Below are 20,687 nucleotides of genomic sequence, written 5' to 3'. Positions count from 1 at the left end.
CAGTAAAATCTACTTTGATAACTAGTGATTTTTAATGGTTACGTAGTGCTACCCCCAGGGGAGCCGCTGTTTTGACTGGTTCATTTTCAAAAACAGTGCAGAGGCCACCATTCACATATGCCACAGTCCGTGAACTTGTAACAGGAGAGGAGTTGGGTAGTGTGGGATACTCCAAAAATGCTGACTTGTAAAAGGAGTACACTCTTCACTAGGTCTCTAAATGGTCTTTAATCCAGAAACAAAGCAGAACGCCAGAACTGAGACCCTGTAAGAGCTGTCTCAGAGAAAACTTCCGCTGGCACCCCAAAAGTAGAACAGCACACAGTTGCTAGAATCCTGAGCTTAGGTCTGTTCTCACAATGTCTCTCCAGGGCAGCTGAACTCCAACCGCTTCCTCCAGACATCTCTATGCCTCAGGACAACTACTCAGTTCCCAGCTTCCACCTGACACTTTTCAGTGAGGGAGTGGTTAATACAGTGCCACAGTACAGGTACGCACTTTTCAGCTTCCACCCAGCACTCTTCACTGAGTCCTCCAGACCAGATCCTTAGGGGAGACTGCATAGTTAGTTTTGAAGATGATTAGGACTAGGTCCCCCAGCTCTGCCACAGCTGAGACCTTAATGAACATCAGCAAACTCCAGCAAAACTGCCTCAGAGGGGCAAATCCATTTACCTATCTCAGCCCTCTTTGTTCTGGTAGCCTCCAGAATACAGGGGGGAGCAATCAAACCTACAGCCTGAGAAATCTAGAACAGCCCAAAAGAATCAATAGCTGCTCCGATTATTACAGAGAAGCCAAAAAGAACTACATTCACATATCATCCTAGCAACCTACCTAGGAGGATGCTACAGTTAGAAACACCTGTTAATGCCACTTGCTCTCACCTGATTGTTGCAAGCAATGTATAGGCTAGTAATGGGTCTTATACGGCAACCCTAAAATGTAATTGCCCTTTACAGTGTATCTATGGTCAAAATATAGAATCATTTATTCACTTCCACCTTGTATTTCAATTTTGTCTTGCCTATTCCTATTAATACCTAATTCACAAAACCTGTTCTCTCAAATAATGCCAAGCACCCTGAAATGGATGAGGTGGAGATTGTGACACTGCTGCCCTGCCATTCCACCTAGTCCATGGTACAGGATCCAGAAGACAGTAAGGATCACAGTAGCAGTGGCGGCTACTACAGTGATTCTCCATTAACACAGGGATCCCACAGGTATGGAATATGTACACTTCCAAGGTGGACCAATGTACTATACACAGAAAAAATAAAAATAAACCAGGAATTCAGCTGCAAGAGCTGCAATACCAGATTGCACCAGCAGGTAATATTTTGAATTGGGCTCACCTCTTAGCACAGTAATCCCTGCTAGTGACAATTTGGAATACATAAATTAGTGTTGTATAGAAAATATCTAATATGCTATAAAAAGTAAGAAGAAAAAGTAACTATTTAAAGAGCATTTATAATAGAATACCTGTGGAAGCCTTTTCTTCACATCTGTAAAAAGGTTCTCATAGTTTCTGTCATGGGAAAGAGTAAGAGTTGGCAATCCCTAGAATATAGAGACATTTACAGTTTAGCTGCAATATGCATTAAGGTATACTAGCAAATCAGTGCAATTACTTTTAAAATGAACAGTTGTAGTACTTTGAAACTAAATATACCAAATTATTGTCTGGCTATTGAGCTCTTTAGGTTGTTTCAAATTCATTCTGACAACAGTTAATCTGTGTGCAGTGTTGAAGATTGCAATAGCTATCTAACGTGTCATTAAACCCACATCGTTAAAAACTATCAATAAATTAGAGAGGTAGCCATATGAGAAGAGGCATTTCTAGATTAGAGACTTGGTGGATTTATTCTTTAAAATCTTTTAGACCCCATGGCCTTACAATCGAATGGGATGTTAATGCCTATATTAATAACAGTTAGAACTTTTTTTTCTTCCTTCTTATAGAATAATTCTAGACTATTAACCGCTTGCCGACTGCGCACAGTATATTTACTGCGGCAGTCGGCCCCGGCCAGGCAGAGTGACGTAGGTCTACGTCGCTCGCCTGTCACTCCTTCCAGAGCCAATAGCGGGCGGGCGCGCGCCCGCCGAGGCGCGCGCCCGCCGAGGCTCGTTCACGGAGGAGTGCGGGAGTGTGACTGGCGGACCCGATGTCCGCCGGTCACACTACGATCGCCGCTACAGCGGGAGAAAGACAGAGCGGCTTGTGTAAACAAGCCACCTGTCAGTTCTCCCTGTGTAAAAGTGAAGATCAAACAGTTCTACTATGTAGAACTGTTGATCTTTGTTTTTACACTAGTAGACCTGTCCCTGCACAGTTAGAATCACGCCCCTAGGACACACTTAACCCCTCCCTGTCCAATACTGTTAACCCCTTCCCTGCCAGTGTCATTTTTGCAGTAACAGTGCATATATATAGCACTGATTACTGCAGTAATGTCACTGGTACCCCCAAAAGTGTCAAAAATGTCAGTCAAGGGTCCGATCTGTCCGCCGCAATGTCGCAGTACCGCAAAAAAAATCGCAGATCGCCGCCATTACTCGTTAAAAAAAAAAACACCAAAAATGACAAAAATCTTTCCCTTTGTTAGTAAACGCGATAACTTTTGCGCAAACCAATCAAAATACGCTTTTTGCGATTTTTTTTACCAAACATAGGTAGCGTAAAACAAATTGGCCGAAAATTTTAAAAAATTTTGATTTTTACATTTTTTTTTGGGGGAATTTCATATAAAAAAAAGTGAAAAATATTGTTGTTTTTGCAAAAATTACGCTCTTTTTTTGTTTATAGCGCGTGATCAAAAAATCGCACAGGTGATCAAATACCACCAAAAGAAAGCTCTGTTTGTGGGAAAAAAAGGACGTGAAATTCGTTTAGGTACAGCGTCGCACGACCGCGCGATTGTCCGTTAAAGTCACGCAGTAAAAAATCGCAAAATAACCCCTGGTCTTTTAGCAGGAAAATCCTCCGGTGGTAAAGTGGTTAAACTTATACTATTTGTTTTTATTTAAATCATCGGTTTGGCCATTTTCATTACAAACTAAAATTAAAGTTATTTCTTTCTTTTTACCCCTCTGACGTTTTGTAATGGTAACATGAATTATTGCTGTGGTTTTATATGTATGGTTTCCGGCCACAAGGTGGCACTAAAGTCTACTGTCATTATAATGACATACTGTGCAGGATTGACATTTTTGTGATTTAGTTTTGGTTTAATTTTTATATGGGATTTCATTTTTTGCACATTTTGTTATAATATGGCCGGGTCTTTTTGATTAGCTTTAGGTAGTATGCCGAGGATACGGGCACGTCACCTTAGTCTTTTTTCCTCTATTATTATGATAGCCATTTCCGGGTTCGCCGTCACCTTCAGTTTGGACAAAACCATTAGATTTCCGGAAACATGTCATTTCCGTTTCCGGTTTTATTGATTACGAGGCTTGAAATACAATTGGGGTAGGATGGACCCCTCTAATCCATACCCTATATATATGTGGGGCGATGGCTACTAGCCACACCCCTGATAGTGTCTAATAGGACGATACGCGTTGGGAAAAGTTTGTATACGTGACGTCGCTGCACACATAGACCACGGCCATTTTGTCAGTTGGAAACCACAAGAGAGTTTTATACTTGATATGCCTGTTTAACACTACTTAAGTGTGAGTATAACTGACACAATTTTAAATAAATACCTAAGATATATTACACCATGAAGGAGTCTCTGTTCTTTTTTAAGTACACCTAACTTGTGGACAGATATTCTCGAAAGGGGACAACAGGATTTGAATCATATTTGTACAGTCTTTGGTGAACAGGAGTATTGCTGATGTGTGTTTGAGCATTTTAGGCCACCTATGATCTAGTGGTCACTCCCAAGGTTAAGAGGCTTGGTTTGCGGTGGGGTTGGTGGAAGATTATTATCTCGCCTGCAAGTTATCTTCGTTGCACACCTTAGAATTGTGGACTCCTATTAATGGACTTTTTTTAGCGCAGCATTTTCTTTTATACAGATATAAATGGTGTATTACATTCTGTTCATACTTACTGAGAATATGGGACTCATTTTCTGTATTCTGCAAAAAACCTGATTGATTCTGCTGTGCTCTGTTTCTCCCTTCTGTCTATGTCCCCACTGAATTTGGGGATTTTGCAGAGCAGTATTAGTAGCTAGTGCACATGCTCAGTTTTCTGAGTTTCTAACTTGAGCATTTTTCTCCCTATAACATCTGAGCAGCCCATGTGACTAAAAAGTCACACATCTAGGTGTATACACAATGGTAGATGAGAGCCCACTTCCTCCCTCTCCTCCATTCCCACTAACCAACTAAAACACAATGGGGATGGGATATTACATCTTTATTGATGGAGGCTTTACCTCCCTGTTATTCTAAGACACAGGTTGGAGGGGTGTGACAGGGGGAAATTAGCCCACACCATGGTATTGCCAAAAATAATAAAGATGTAATTTCAAATATCTACTTGTATGCCAAATTTAAAACAGTTTAAAGATATTAATGATTTATTTTTACTCTGTATCCCAAAGGCTGTTTTTTTTTTTTTGTGAACATGTGGCCAGTGACTAGAAGCTCCTCCTGCCACGGTTTACCTGCAGACAGACTAGAGAAGATCTGGGTCATGTGACAGCTGTATATCAATTAGAAAAAAAAGGTACTTTTTTTTTTTTTTATTAAAATAATTACAGTGTCATCATCCAAGTACAGAAATAGAGGGGACAATGTACATAAACAGTGTGTGGTTAATATCAGTTTAAATACTAAATGTAATCACATGGTCAATGAATCTGCCAAAGCACACTTTATGGTGTCTTTTGTTAGTGTTGTGTGTCAGGCATGTCATCCATTGTTTTGTTTGCTTCAAAACCTTTTAGAGTGGAATAACTTTAATCACCATTGCCTTCCAGTCTTTCAACCACAATGACTGTATTTGTATACGACCACTTCTAATGTAAGATATATTGCATTACTAAAGTTTGAAAGTAGATTTTATTTTCCTTAAAGTTATTGAATAATTATAAAATGTCACAGATACCAGAATTGTCTTGGAATAGCAGGCATCATGAATGTATGATTGTATGTACAATTATTTTTTACAAACTGAACTATTGAACCCCGGGGAGCTAATGCACAACCTAACAGTTATTAAAACAATGCATTTTGGGGCAGGGTCTAGAGCAGCCTTTCTCCACCATTTCAACACAGAAGAACCCTTGAAATACATGTCTCGGAGAACCCCTGATAAAAATTAAAAATCTACAACTCATGACACATTAGTGTGACAGTCAGTGGGAGGAATGCTCCTTACTCTTTTCATCATTGGGAAGAATTACCCCCTTACAGATAGCTAAAAGGAACAATGGTGTCATTGGGAACTTATCTGGGAGGCAGAAATTGCTCATTGCTCAAGGATCCCCTAGCAACCTCAGGAGGAACCCTAGGGTTTCACGGAACCCTGGTTGAGAAACCTTGGTCTAGAGTAAAGTACTTTTGGAACTTCTGGGTGGAGGAGTATAGAAAAGAAGACTAAATGAGAAGTTTCCTTAAATTACAACAGACTCTTTTGTTACTTACAACCATGGTGATGAGAGGCTTCCCTTGGAAAAGGCGGGTGGTGAGCTGATGCTGGATCTTTGGAAAGTCAAATTCCTGCAAAGTCTCTTTACCGCTTTCTAGACTATACTGACAATTGGATAAGACAATAGGTACTATATCTCTTTCCTTCTCATAACTGATCACGTGTACATCCATAACATCTGAAGCTTTAATGGAGTACCTTAAGGAAGTAAAACAATTGTTGAATATTATTTCATTTAAATCAATTCTTGATCACCATGAGTATCATTTTATAAGGATACAAAAAAAAAAAATCCATAAGAAACATACTTTTGTTCAATGTTGGTGTGTTTTTCCAGTTCATGTATAAAATTGTTGTGCATTGCTATGAGGTAGCTGGTGAGGGCTGTAGCTCCCAGGCCCAGTCCCTGCCGACAGGGAAGAAGTAACTCAAAGTCACTGTCCATGGTAAGGATCTGATCACACTTGCCTTTTGGGAGCTTTATTTCACCTATAACAAATTGAGAAAGATGGAGTGCGTTTATGGAAGCTTGCCTTAAAAAGTATAGTTATCTAACTGAATTATAGAATACTGGCAACAGTCCATTTATTCTGAACATTTATTTACTTATTAAAGGCTTGTGAAACTGTGATTTCACACACGGAAACACCAATTTACTTGATGTCCACTTTGGGCAGTATCTCACTTACCTATACCAGATAAGTTATTACTAAACCTCTGTTCATCACACTTGTAGATCAATGAAAAATCACACAACATTCCATAAAACACATGAAAAAACTGTGACACACATACCAGCACATCTAAAAAATACAGTACAGCTCCATAGAATGATTTTATTTTAAATACTTTTTTATTGAGCGATTTTTTTTCTTACAAAAACAAACACACCACTTATATACTGACATGAAGAAATATCTGGATGGTCCCACTCCAATAAAACCAGCTTTATTTTAATCCAAAGAACATAAAACGACAAAAAAACACTTATACCACTTATATACTGTACATAACCAAATAGCATCACATACAAAAACTCAAGAATAGAGCTAGAGGCCTCTTTTAAATTGCCTAGTAGAACGTTTTAATTGTACTAAAAACGTGCAATACACAAACCAACAGTTGCTACAGAGTAATACTTATTTATTTTGTATAACTATCAATAAAAGTAATTTCCAGGTATTTCACTCATGTCTTCATTATTTCATATGTCATATCAACCAAAAGCATCATGTCAAAGCATCACAACAATCTCAACATTGAAGTAGGATATGCATAGACAGTTTTAAAGGGGAAAGCCCCTGGACAGATATCCATGGGTCCCAAAACTTGTTATATTTATTGGGTGTGCCTCTACATTGGAAGATTTGGCGTTCTTTTAGTAAAGTAGAGTTGACATGTGAGTGCCACTCTTCCAATGTGGGAGGGCTTGGAGAGAGTAGCCCTCCTTTCATAAACAGGGGCTACTATATCAATTTCGTTTTTGGCTGGGCTCTGGTTCAGACTGATTTTATAGTTTTTCACCTGGCTTTTTTTCAAGCTTAAGTTGGCTTGTGATTTCTCACTGTAGCCAGTAGATGTCACTGGTATCACTGGTCATAAGATTTCACAAACAAAACTAAGTTATAAATATTTTTATTTTCTTCAGTCAATCCAGTATGAGGTTTAGGTTGCTGGTGCATGTTGGGGGAGGATATAAATATTTGGGACACGCCATGTACTCTCTCTCTCTCTCTCTCTCTCTCTCTTTTCTCAGGCTGAGGCCTGAGAAGGTGCTGCTGGATGGATCTCTGCTGTTAGGCCCAATAGCTTGTCTTGGAGCCTAACGTGTGCTGAAGTCATCCTGAAGCTGTTCTGCCTAGCCTGTTCTGCCTAGCTTGAAATTGTGCCAAAGAGGAGTCCCAGGGGAGGCCCCTTGCTGAAGTGAGCCTGGCTTCTCAGAAGGGCCTGAAGGATGCACTGAAATTTGGGGACATGCGTACATTGTTGCTGGGTCGGCTTAAAGATTCTGACACTGTAAAGCTGGACATTCATCTGGATCTGAAGAGTCCAAAAGTGATCCGATACCGTATCTGAGACCCCTAACCCTCACCTCCTTAATAGTTCTGCAATACAACTTTTAAAAGACAAAAGTGACTGGCGCCCAATATTCTTTCTCAGTCTTCCCATTTTAGCCCTGGATTGAAATGCTAGCCTGCCCCTGCCAGTGGAGGTGCTATCCTGCCTTTAGGGTGTCAGAGGGGTGCTACACGGGATAAAGAGAGGAGTCTGGAGACCTAAACTCTAATATCCATTGGATATTGTGAGGGACCGCTTGGGTGCTTCCGCCAAACATGCCTCCTGCCCTCCAAACTCTTTCAGCAGACTGAGAGCTAATACCAGCCCTTTTACCCCAAGCATCTTACACAGACAAGAAGTTGAGGTAATACCAAAGGAATGACCCTTTACTAAAACTCAGACACATTCCTTATACCCCCCCAGGAGGACATTCCCCTCTTGGGGATATTAGCATGACAGTACAAACTGTAAACTGTAATATCATTGGCACAACTAAGGAACAGCCAACATAAACAGTAATCTAATTAAACAGTAAGCTAATTAACAACTAGTCACCTAGACAATGCTTTGAACAATCAAAGATCCCACCCTACTGCAGAAAGTCCGGCATCAGTCTACCACAGTCTTTAAAACAAAACTCATACAATGTTCCAGCAGTCTGAAAAAGTGGAAATAAGTTATCTTCATAGAGAGAGATTGTTGAAAAATATTTCTGTCCCCAGTGGATGAGCTTCTCCAACCCAGACTGCAGGAGGGCCACCACATTCCCTCTGACTATTAACCTGTACAAGATTAATATCACATCTTTCCATCCACTCCAGAAGGGAAGCTTTATTGTCTTTTATTCAGAGAATTAATCCAAGAAGAAACATTGCAACGTGAAACCAAGTGGATATTTAACCTATCAGCTATCCAGTATCCAGGTATAAACGAATCCATTAGTTTCAAACCCTTTCTAGGCTAGATAATGTCATTTATATTTATTGCTGATTCAGCACAGGATCTCTGTAACTGGTCAGCATTTTGGATCTTGTACTCTTGTTACAAAGTCCTCTCTTTCTAGGTGCCTTCATTGGCACATCCTATATATCTTGGCAAAATTGCCTACATGTGTTTATTTTTGTAGATGTGGTTCAATTACCGTTTAAAGAACAAGAATATTCTGTGAATTGTCCATTATATATTTTTCCTGACCCCCGCCGTTGTGTGGATGCGATTGTAGGTGGCACACCCCGGGGCAAGCACATTGGGGGACCTTTTGGATTCGAGCCTATTTTCGGCCTCTATTATGGTTGCCCATATGGGCACCCGCGGTGCCCTACATTTATTTTCCAGGAAAAATGGTCCAACCTGGTTAGTAGCAGCACCGCTTTAAAATGCCCAGTTGTCCTTTTATGGAGTTTTTACTAACATCTCTTTTCCATTTAATTGTTATCTGTATCACATACACTGATTTATTTATTAGATGGGGCAATTCTCCTTTTTTATGACCCCTTTGTGTCTTTGGATTCTTTCCCCATTGTATAGGCATTGCGGATATATTTCCTTGAAATCCGGTCTTTGGCGATGCTGTCAGTTTCATCTTGGATCCCTGTTTAGATTGCCCCTCGGCAATCTGTTACCTCCTCTGCTTACATTCTTGTCCGGACCGGATGTTGTCATCCCCGACCTTCCGGTTCCGGCGGAATCACGTGATGCGGTCGCGTCTTAATGACGCACTTCCTTCTTGGCCTCCATTGGACCACTGGGCGTACCTCGCTCTCACTCCCTCGGTGACGTCAGACGCCGAGGGAGTGGAGGGGGTGTATAAATGCCGGCGCCACATGGTCAGTATTACACTAGACCACCGGGGAACGATACATGATCTTTGAGACCATTTGCGGTAAATGAAATCTTTCAAACCCTGCTTCTCTCCATATATCTCTGGTAGATTTTAATGCTGATGATATCCTTTCTTGCTTTTTTTCTTTTTCTTCCCGTGCAGTCTCCTTCATTTTTTGTGTACTATTGGAAGATTTGCTGAATTGAAATGGCGGTGAACTTTTGAATACTGCATGACAATTTAGGTACTGAATCTTGTCAATTTTGGGTAAGTGCTTATACCCTCAAAACTTGACAGACCCTTATTATATTTATTACTATCTTCAACAAATTCTATTTCTTCTTGTTTCAAGGGATACCTCCCATTTGGGGGATATTAAGGGGACTTCATTTTCCCTTCCTGTCTTTGTTACATTGAGGTACCTAGGGAATCAACTGCACATTTACTCATAATCAGGTGATTATCTTGGTAACTTTTCTACCTGATATTTAGCCTTATACCAATTGAAGACATAGCAATTTTGGGTTGAAATGTATTTCTATGCTCTGGTCTTATTATCTCTACCTATCATTTCTAGCCTGGCTGTCACCCTCTCTATGGGTCAACTCTAGGAGTCTGAGGGTCTCGGCTCCCCTCCCCCTCTGTGCTTGCTTTGGTGGCGTCACCTCTATTACCTCCACCTTCGGCATAAGAAAGGGCTCAGGTCATCTTAAGGTACTTTATTGGTATCATTGTCTTTACAATTATGCAAATCAATTGGGCACTCAACATTAGGACCATTGAGATAAGCCCTATATACATACACATGTCATGTTTTTTATGTCTTTTCCTTTCGTTACCTAGAAATGTTCACTCTCAAGAAATGTCTATGAAAACTCCTGAAGAAGCTATTATGAAGATGGCGAAACATGTAGAGTTGATATTTTGAGTGCATTCTTTTGATTTTATCATTTTATATTGATGTATTGTCTTGTCCTCACTTTCTATGTGTAATAAAATGTACAATTTTTGAGAATTCAGATTTTTCTCCATCATTTAGCACCGTGAAAGTCCCACTTGCCCCCCTTTATTGTAGTTACAGAATTAATCCAAGCCTCACTCTCAGCGTTCATCATGTTTTTGTTCATCATTTGAGAATGATCTGCTCTCTCCATGGGATCAGAGGCTGAACTGAGCTCTTTTCCATGCTCTGACTGGGAGAAGCAGACAAAATCCCTGGTCTCCTCCATGGGCCATAATCAGTGGGTAGAAGGCTAGCCCATAGTCCCCTCCAAAAGCCCCTGTCCCGGTTAGGTTTGTCACAGATATATTTCATCATCTAGGTAATAAACAGACAGATAGCCAATAGACAGACCAAAGGAGTAAAAGCCAGGTTTAGGTGTCCATTTATGAAACTGTGAATTTTTTTCACCGTTCACTTCTCGGCAGTTCTCTGAGGAAAATTATCTCCTCTGGTACCCTTTTTATGAAGCGGTGAACTTCAGTTCTCACAGGGTGAACAGAGGAGAAAGAGAACAGCCGAGATCTGTGTACAAGTGAATGGGCCGCCTGTAATCTCCTGAGACAAAGCGAGATTACAGTAGGAAAAACCATTTAAAAAGCAGTGATAGATTATCACTGCTGAGTACACGTGCGTTCGACCCCCACTAATGTTAATAAAATAATTAGTCCCCCTACATAAATATACATATATACTGCATACACACATTTTATATATATATATATATATATATATATATACACACCCCAGTGTTGGGGTAGTTACTCAAAAAATTTAACTAGTTACTTCTGTAAATTGTAATGAGATTACTTTACTAGTTACTGCATTTGAAAAGTAACTTCACTACTTATTACTTTACATTCCTCTTTCTTAATTGACCGTGTAGAAGAAGATACATGACACTCTTTCTGCATAGAGTTTATTGTATAACCTGGCCATTTCTGTGTCAGTCAATGACAGATTCTCCGTGTGTAGAGATGATCAGCGGAGAACATGTTCTCCCCCGATTGTCTCTGTTTCATAAACCAATAAAGATCGGAAATGAGCTGCGATCAGCAGGATCACTGCTCATCTCGGTTTCATAAAAGGACAGCTCTCTTGGTACACTCTATCAATAGTCTCCAAAATAGATCATCAGTAGCGAACCAACGTCCCTCCTAGCTCACTGAAAGAGTTTTAAAAGAGTATGGTATACTCTGTGTATAATAAACAGCTATGAGAGCCTCTGTGTAGAGGACAGGGACACCAGCGGAATTTGTTCCAAAACGCTTTTTCTGATTGTCCTCCTTGAAGACACCCACCTATCCATCTCAGCCTTTCTTACCTGGAGTAGGGAGGGTACTGCATTTAGTTTTAATGCACATGTGTTACCAGGACTTTCCTGTTGATTTTACCACTATATCTTAAAATATGCCTATCATTATAGGTATAAATAGGCTACTATTGCTGACCACCCTTGCTTTCCCCCAGCTTTCTGTTAGTTTGTATGAATAAAAAAAAAAAAAAAAAAATTAATTCTAAGACAGGATTTAATTCTAGTTAATGATAAAACTACCTTGAAAGGATTTTTGGTCAAAACAAGGAGACGCTATTGAAATCGATTATCTCAAAACAACTGAGAAATTTGTCACGTAAATAGCCCTGGAAGTAGAATAATTCCAGGTACATTGAAAGCATTTTAGTCAGTTGGACATGGATTTCTCTTTATTATCACCTGTCAGCGTCACCTGAACCCAACGGTTTACTGTTGAGGGTTGATGGTTCAGAGAAGCAGCTACACAGGGTCGCAGTCATGGTCCTGGACAGGGAGCTAGAGAATAAGATTCCCCAGGGCGCGGAGTCTAAGAACCAGCAGGTTTTCACTAGAGCCTCAGATAGTGAGGATGGACTTGACTTCTGCTGACTCTAGGTCGTGGCACCCAGGGTCTCCCAGCTCATGCTCACGGCTGGCTCTGGTGTATGGAGAAGAAGCAGCAGTACAGGGCCACAAGGGATAGTCAGTAGAACAAGCCAAAGGTCGGGGCAACAAGTAGACAGGGATGGTAAAAAGGACAAGCCAAAGTCGGTACGCAGAGATCAGATGTAGAGCACACGGCAAGAAACATACAAGGAAGTCTTCACACAATTATTGCTCAGACAATACTGGCTTGCAATGCGCGGGTTAATATAGCATTTCCTGTTAGAGGCTGGGGCAGAGCCATGCAGAAAGAAGATGACCTAAACACACAGGTGTGGGAGCACGGTCCCTAAAGCTGATACAGTATAGAGACCAGAGAGGTAAGCAGACAGTCAGGGCATGAAAGATTACTGCAGATTCATGACACCAGCACAACAAAAGTTAAACAAAATTATTGGTCAATGTGTGCAGAACCTGCAGATCTCACCGTTATAACTTTCTATGTTAGCTCTTGAAAGGAAACCTGAATTATGCCTGTTCACAGCTGACAGAGTCAACACTCCTTAATTCAAGAATAGTGTCCTCTATCTATTGTTCAACTTGCAGAAAATGAAACAACAATTGAGGACACACTGAGAACTTTTTAACAAATGAGTCAGCCTGTGAGAAACTTTTTAAAAGGAGCTTGAAACCAAAGGTTAAAAAAAAGGAATCATATATTTCAGCAGTGGCAGCTGGTCATTTGGGGCGCAGGGGCGCTGCCCCCTATCTATGGGTCGGGCCCCCTAATCTACATGTGGGGCGCTGGACGCATGGAGCTCAATGGGGCTTTTTTTTTTTTTTAACCATGTGACTAGAGCCAGAGGCTCTCACAGGCTAAAAAGAAGGGTGGGCTTGGGGCGCAAAAGGATTTATTAGGCTTACTAGAGTTATGTTTGATTGTAATCGCTATTGTTAGAAATATATGTGTGTGTTATAATGTAGTCATACTCAAATAGCAGTTTAAGTATGCAAATTATTTTTTTTCCTCTATGTGTATAATTAATATTTTAATCGCTAGGTATATAATTACACCTCTCTGTATCTAAAAGTTTCTAGTTAAAATGCTGCTAGCCCCAAAAGATTCAAAATCATAAATAAGGCTGCCAGACCCTCAAGACAGTTTATGTCTTTTAAATAAAATAATATTGTTAAATTTTTACAAAACTTAGTATCCTCTAAAGATTAGGTGCCATAAAGATTAGATATTATAATAGATTTAGATTCTCCCAAGGATAGACATTTTTAGTCCCAGGGTGCCATCTGGTGGTCAGGTCAGTTATTGACTGATTAAACAGTAACATGATCTACCAATGAGAAGTAAGATTACACCCTCTGGGCAGCTTGTATGAGTGTATTATTTGCAACAAATTAAAATGGCGAGTCAGGTAGACAAAAAAAAAAAGATACCTCTTCATCAATGACACACACCTCATCATTAAGAAGATAGACATCACACGCCCATCATCTGGGAGACTCATCATCTGACACTTCAGTGAAGCTAAGTCACACATCCCCAGCATAGCTAGATGCCATTTTGGGAAGACAACTCCACCCACTGGTTGGCAGTCACCTTCTGAGGGTCTAGTCAGCAGCCATATCAAGCCTACCTGTTATGCTTTGCGGGTAACTATAGTGTAATATTTCCTTGGTGATTTTTGTTTTCCTATTATTTAATAGGGCAATTGCAATGTTCCTTGCTGTAATCTAGTATTTCTCCCATGGTAACATAACCACTAGAGTTAGATTATTTAAAAAATGTAATTATATGATTATTTTTCTTTTTCCTTTGGCCAAATTTGTGCACACTTTTACATATTTCAACACTTATTCTTTCTGCAGGAGAATAACAGTCAGAATCCGTAAAATGCAGATTGTCCGCCAGGTAGATGTAAAGGGTTGTGCTGCCTACGAGGGGAAATTAATTATTTAGGTTATTTTAATATAGACCAAAATTAACTAATTAGAATGCCAACAAACCTATACTTGAATATTGGGGTACTACATCCAAAATATACTGTACAGGAAATGGTGTGCGAGGAAAAAGGGACTTTCTCAGTACCCTCAAATATGAATTTACTACAATAGCAATCTTTTTGTTAAAAAATTATACAAATAAATTTTTATTGCAGCAACACATGTTAAAAAGCTAATAAGCATGTACACATATCAGAATATTAGGTGGGGGGAGTCTGTATAATAAATTGTGGCACAATCCCTTAAAAGGTTAGGAGTGTAAGGGTATATCCCAGGTCTCTCCAAGACGTGGGGAGACACTTTGGAAATAGGGATTTTAAATGTGCCCACAGATCAATCCCTATTTACCATGAGTGAAATCTATATATTTTTATTTGTACAAAAAAGTTTAAGAATACAAAAAATGTATAATTTGCACAAAAGATATATTATGTAATACACATCGCCATATAGTGTAATTATCTGTATCTGGATAGATTCCATAGAGTTTGGATCGGATCAATGTGTTTCGCCCAAGATGAGGCTTCTTCAGTATCCAATTTTTAATATTTCTTAAACTCTTAAACAGTGTATGTATGTATGTGTAATCAGGTGTGTTTCATACACTCTCAGGGATATGAAAAGTTATTCGAATCCAATATAAACCGCTCAGTCTGTAATGTCTAGATAAAGGACTGGAAATGGGATCACCATCAGGAAAAAAAAAGCATCAGGAAAGTGAAATACAAAAATTAAGAGATGTAAAGAAACTATCACCCATTATTAAAAATAAAATCCAAGTGCTAAGCAGAGATTAAATGTATAGGTCCACATAAAGGGTCAAATACAAAGATATCAAGTTAAGCAAGGTGAAAAGAAGTGGGTGAGATCTGCCAACCTTTCCTAGGAAAGGCCCAGGTATCAGGTAAAATATTTATATGGATTCTCACCATTGATCAACAGTAGTAGTCATCAATAGTGATTAGGAGCACCCATAGGATCTTCCATATAATAAGTCCACAGATGGCCATACCAGCATTTTTTGTATTCTTAAACTTTTTTGTACAAATAAAAATATATAGATTTTATTCATGATAAATAGTACATTTATCTGTTGCCACAGTTAAAATCCCCATTTTCCAGTGTCTCCCCACCTCTTAGAGAGACCTGGGATATACCCTTACTCTCCATGTACACATATCATGTCTCCAAAGAGGAGCTCCCACCCAGTAGCAACATTATTCCCAATGCGTTATGTACACACATACTGTATATCTAAAAAAAGTTTTGCCACATATACACGCTCGAACAGTTCTACATTCGGTGTTCTTCTACATGTTCTACACAGCTCTAGGCTACTGCTTTAGCAGATGTGGGAGTCCTACTATCAAAAAATGAGGCATAGTTCACACGTTCCAAGGTGTCACCCAGGTCACCAAAAACCCCTCACCCCGGCAGGTATGGGAGTAACAAAAGCCTATCTGTTTGCAGCTAAAAACAATATAAATGTGTATTTGGCATATATGGAAGGGCCAAGGGTTACAGGGAGATTTAACATCTAGTATCCAAAGGCTAAAACAACGATATTCTGACAGAAAGGGGCCCTCGGGCCATGTGTGCGTGAAGCATCTTCCAGTTTGTCCCACCAGCACCACGGTCCGTCCCTGTCCACCACCCACTTTCTGTCAGAATTTCGTGTTTTATCCTTTTTGATGTGCAAGGAAAAAGGGACTTTCTCGGTTCTTCCTAAAAATTACTTTACGACCCTAGCAGTCTTTTTATTAAAAAATTATACAAAGAAATTTGTATTACAATAACACATGTTAAAAAGCTAATAAGCATGTACCTGTACACCTATCATGTCTCCCAAGAGGAGCTTCCTTCCAGTAGCAACATTGTTCCCATGTGTTATGTGCACACAAATATCTAAAATAATGCCACATACAACGTGACAATCTATATCAACAGGCAATAGATATATATATATATCTATACACGCATGGAGAACAGTTCCGCATTCGGTGTTCCTCTATGTTTCACAGCTCTAGGTTGCTTATTCAGGAGATGTGGGAGTGCTAGTATCAAAATGTGAGAAATAGTTCAGCCGATCCAAGGTGTCACGTGGGTCACCAAAAAGCCCTCACCGCGGCAGGTATGATGTTCAGGGCTGCTGTTAGAAATTACACAGGGCCCCGTACAGTCTACCTGGTAGGGCCCCCCTCCCAAAAATATTGAATGATAATTAGACTAAAAATACACTAAAATCATTATTAGTAGACACAAACACAATAGAAATCCTTCTAAATCTAAAAGCTTAAAGTGTATTGAGAAATCATTAAAGCTGTGTGTGTGTGAATGAGGTATTGGGGCTCATTCACAAGAGCACTGTGGCCTGTACAATGTGAATCAGTGGTTTATGTAGCTGGTGCCACCTGGAGCTATGTGCAGGAAGCATATGTTACACTATAGGTGACAGGTGTGTGAGTGCAGGTGTATGGCCCCAAACTAAATGTGCATCAAGGACCACTCCCCTACAATTGCACATCTGTCAAATTGGGACCTGTGGCTGTGTTCATACAACCACTGTGTCTCCTTGGAGTAACAGGCAGCTCCAGCTGTGTGAACAATTTACTCATTCATGTGGCCACTGGCCAGAGTACATGGATGAATGAGTCCTTAGGGCTCATTTACACTTGAGTTTGGTGGTGGTATAAACCCATGGTTGAGCTGTGCTTTTACTGCCCACCAAATTGCTACACCCTTTATCAATAGAGGCAGTGGCTAGGGGTATACACATGCCACGACTGTGATGCTGTGCTTTACAGCCATGGCAGAAATTATAGCAAAAACATTGTTCCTGTGGAAGCACAGAAATTAAAGATGGCTATAATGTTGACAAAATAATGACAGGTTGGGGAATTATAAATACACGCATTTTATTAAATTACCTTAATGGATTAGAATAGATAATTATTAAAGTAGCAGATAATTCACAACAATATAAGTGCTTGTAACAATTTGATCCAAAATGGACCCGGATAGTGTGTAAACTCACTATGAAGCAAAAAAATGTAAGGATCACCTTACCAAAGGAAGATCGACAAAAGACACGACAAAAACAAAGAACAAATAACCATGATGTCCGGACGCCAAAATTATTTCACACAGGAAAACTCCAACTGGCGGATGGCCGTGTTAAACAAAATTGTACGGTTGTGGAGTTGCCCTATGTGGACCCCTGGTAAGCAATTATCGCACATATTGCCATTATTTGATTTTATTTATGGCAGAAATTATACCCTTGTCGAAAAAGACCCATTCGAATGAATAGTGCTGCTCTGCAAGTGCCCTGCATTGCATGCAAAGCACATGATTGTGGCGTGCTAGTGTGGTGGTTTAAACAGGCAGTGAGGAGGCTATTTGCTCCTCCCCACCTGTCAAAAGCTCTCTGAAGAGCAGTCCAAATGCTGACAGCTCTTCAGATTGCAAAGCACATGCACAACACAAAAGCTCTCTGAAGAGCAGTCCAAATGCTGACATTGCAAAGCACATGTGAGCGGGCCCTTCATTGTTTGCTAATTTATGTTTTAAAATTATTTTTTTATTAGAATTTTATTTATTCTACTGTGAGCCTTTTCCAAACTGCTGGAAAGCACTCCCCTTGTGATCTGCTGTCGGTGCCATTGTATTTGTCATCTGCTTACATACAGGTGGCATTGACAACACACCACCAAAAAGTAGTGCATGCACTATTTTTTCTGTGTCCTGGTGTAAATTAAAGCCCATTCGAATGAATGGGCTCCAAAATTGCACTGCATGGGGAAAACCCCTTTCTCTCTACAAATCTCCCCTCCAAGGGCATATTCTCCCATGAAGATTCCCCCCTACAGCCCCGTACAAGTTCTCCCCCACAGTCCTAAAATTCTCTCAGCACAGGCTACCCTCCCAGCCCCATCTCAGTACAGACCTCTAATAGGGACCATGGTGGGCATAGGAACATAATAACATAAACTAGAAAATGTAGAAGGTGCTCCAGCTCCCCCAGCCTTTCTTGAAGCCCACCTTATCAGTGCACTTCAGCCAGGTACAAGTGACTGGGTAGACCCCCCCTCCTCTTTCTCCCCCTCTCCTCTCGTTTTGTGTAATCAGATGGTCAGGAACTGCAGTCAACTAGGAGGTATGGCACTGTCCCTCCTTTGATCATAGATTTGTTTGCAGTCTGGAAGTGTCTGATTACACTCAACAATGAGAGCGCACATTCAGAGGAGACTGTGAACTAGCAGACTTTGGTCTGCCTGCCCTCCTCGCTACATTTCTGCCCGGATTCCACATGAATAGTGGCAGAAGCACTGCAACAAGTGTATTTCCGTATTTTCTCTGTTAAAGATTGCAGTGCCCAAGCCTCTGCCTTGTCTGCGCTGACTGCCTGGTTGTCTGTCTGGTTGTAGCATGAAAATCAGTCAGCATAGGCAGTACAGCCGGCTCTCCTGCTTGGCAGCTGCCCGGGCCCCCCTTTTCAGCTAATGAGGCACGGGCCCGGTACAGGAGGGCTGGCTGTATTGCCTTATCAGCGGCCCTGACGATGTTGGTAAGCTGTGCCCTTTTTGCGCCATTGATAATATACTCGAACAATTCAACTTTTGTTTCATCAGTCCACAAAACATTATCCCAGTGGCATTGCAGTTTGCCAAGGTGCTCTTTGGCAAACTTCAGGCATGCAGCAATGTTTTTTTTGGAGAGCAGTGGCTTCCTCTGTGATGTTCCGCCATTGACACCCTGTCTGTTCAAAGACTTAAGTATGGTAGACTCATGAAAATAAATGTTTGCAAGTTCCAGTGATTAAAGTCTTTAGCTGTTACTCATGGATTCATCTTTTATTATTTTACTCATGGAATCTATGTTGAGGCTTGGGAGTAATCTTGGTTGAATGCCCCCTTCTAAGGCGAGTAGCCACAGTACTAAACTGTCTCCATTTATAGACAGTTTGTCTAACTGTCGACTGATGGATGCCTAAACACTTTGAGATTGCTTTGTATCCCTTTCCAGGCTCTTGCAGATCATTTACTCTCAATCGTATGTCTTCAGAGAGCTCCTTTTTGCAAGGCATTGTTTGTGTTTTATCAGTTTAAAGTGGTTTTAAACCAAAACCAAACCAAAAATGGTTGGTTGTGTTTGTCTATTGTTGTGACTTGATGATGATGATGATGAAGATCAGATCACATTTTACGGCAAATTACTGCACAAAACCAGTTACTTCCAAGGGGTTCACATACATTTTCTTGCCACTGTATGTACAGTAAATAAGGAAAGTTATAAAGTTATATTTGTTCATTACACATGCAGGCTCTGCTTTCTGCTACTACTACACAACAGTTAAACTGGGTACACACTATTATTATTTTTTTAATTCAACCCCCCCGTGGGTTGAACTAAAAAAAAACCTGTCAGCTCAGGTCGGAGCCACTGTACTAACCATGCAAGATTAGTTCAGTGATCTCCCCTGCTGAGTTGTTGTGTTCTGACAGGGGGACGCCCCCGCTAGAACAGTCAGATCAGCGAGAGCCATTGGTTTAGAGAGCTGATAGAAAGTCGGATGGATGATGGTTTTCCAGCATGCATGTCCAACAGAAGCCAGCCATTTTTTTTTTTTTTAACCTCCCGTTGTCTTTCCTGAAATTCGGCCCATGTGTACGGGGCTTTACAGTAAGTATGTCTCACATCTGACTAACTAAAAACAATGTTGTTGCTTTTACAGAACATGCCTGTTGTAAACCATAGATAATCAAATCCAACCCAATATTACCCATGTGGAATATAATGATGTGTCATTCTGATTAACAGATTATACACTGACACTCAGGCCTCATGCACACTGGATATTACCAAAATGTCAGTAGAAAGCTGTAGCTGTAGAAGAAGTTTTTCAGCTCTTTTGCAATAGAGTTTTTATTTAGCGTTTTTCATTGTTTTTTAAGCTTTTTTTTAGCAAAACTATAGTCCCACAAAAGCTTATGGCTCAAAAATGTAGATAAACGCCAAATAGCCAAGTTTTTCAGCGTTTTAGAGTGTTTTTAAGCTTTTTTTGGAGTTAGAGCATTTTTACAGCTGAAAAACGCCTCTTAAAACCCACTAGTTCAGGGTTTTTTTTCCTGCCAGAAAACGCCTCTGCCAATAACTGCTTATAACAGCCCATGTGTGCATGGACACATAGGATAACAGGGAGTTTATTGGCTGGGGAGTTCATTGGCTGCAGAAAAAAATGTCTGACGCCAAAAACAGCAGCTGGAAAAA

At 40.3% G+C, this 20,687-nt stretch overlaps 1 protein-coding gene across 1 annotated transcript in view; it reads right to left on the bottom strand.

The window, feature by feature from the left end:
• The window catches only part of LOC309552694 (E3 ubiquitin-protein ligase RNF213-like), a gene marked incomplete at its 5' end in the record, with an annotated part of 1,269,694 nt that overhangs the window by 12,567 nt on the left and 1,236,440 nt on the right, over positions 1-20,687 (bottom strand). The window contains 3 exons of the mRNA XM_082253620.1: positions 1,490-1,567; positions 5,621-5,822; positions 5,933-6,113. Coding sequence (XP_082109746.1) covers positions 1,490-1,567; positions 5,621-5,822; positions 5,933-6,113 — 461 coding nt within the window. The remainder of the gene's footprint in view (positions 1-1,489; positions 1,568-5,620; positions 5,823-5,932; positions 6,114-20,687) is intronic.

The sequence above is a fragment of the Pelophylax lessonae genome (assembly GCF_965119305.1).
Source record: "Pelophylax lessonae genome assembly, chromosome: 4".
Classification (NCBI taxonomy): Eukaryota; Metazoa; Chordata; class Amphibia; order Anura; family Ranidae; genus Pelophylax; species Pelophylax lessonae.
Note: the sequence above shows the minus strand (reverse complement) of the source record. Positions and strands in the feature narration are given on the sequence as shown.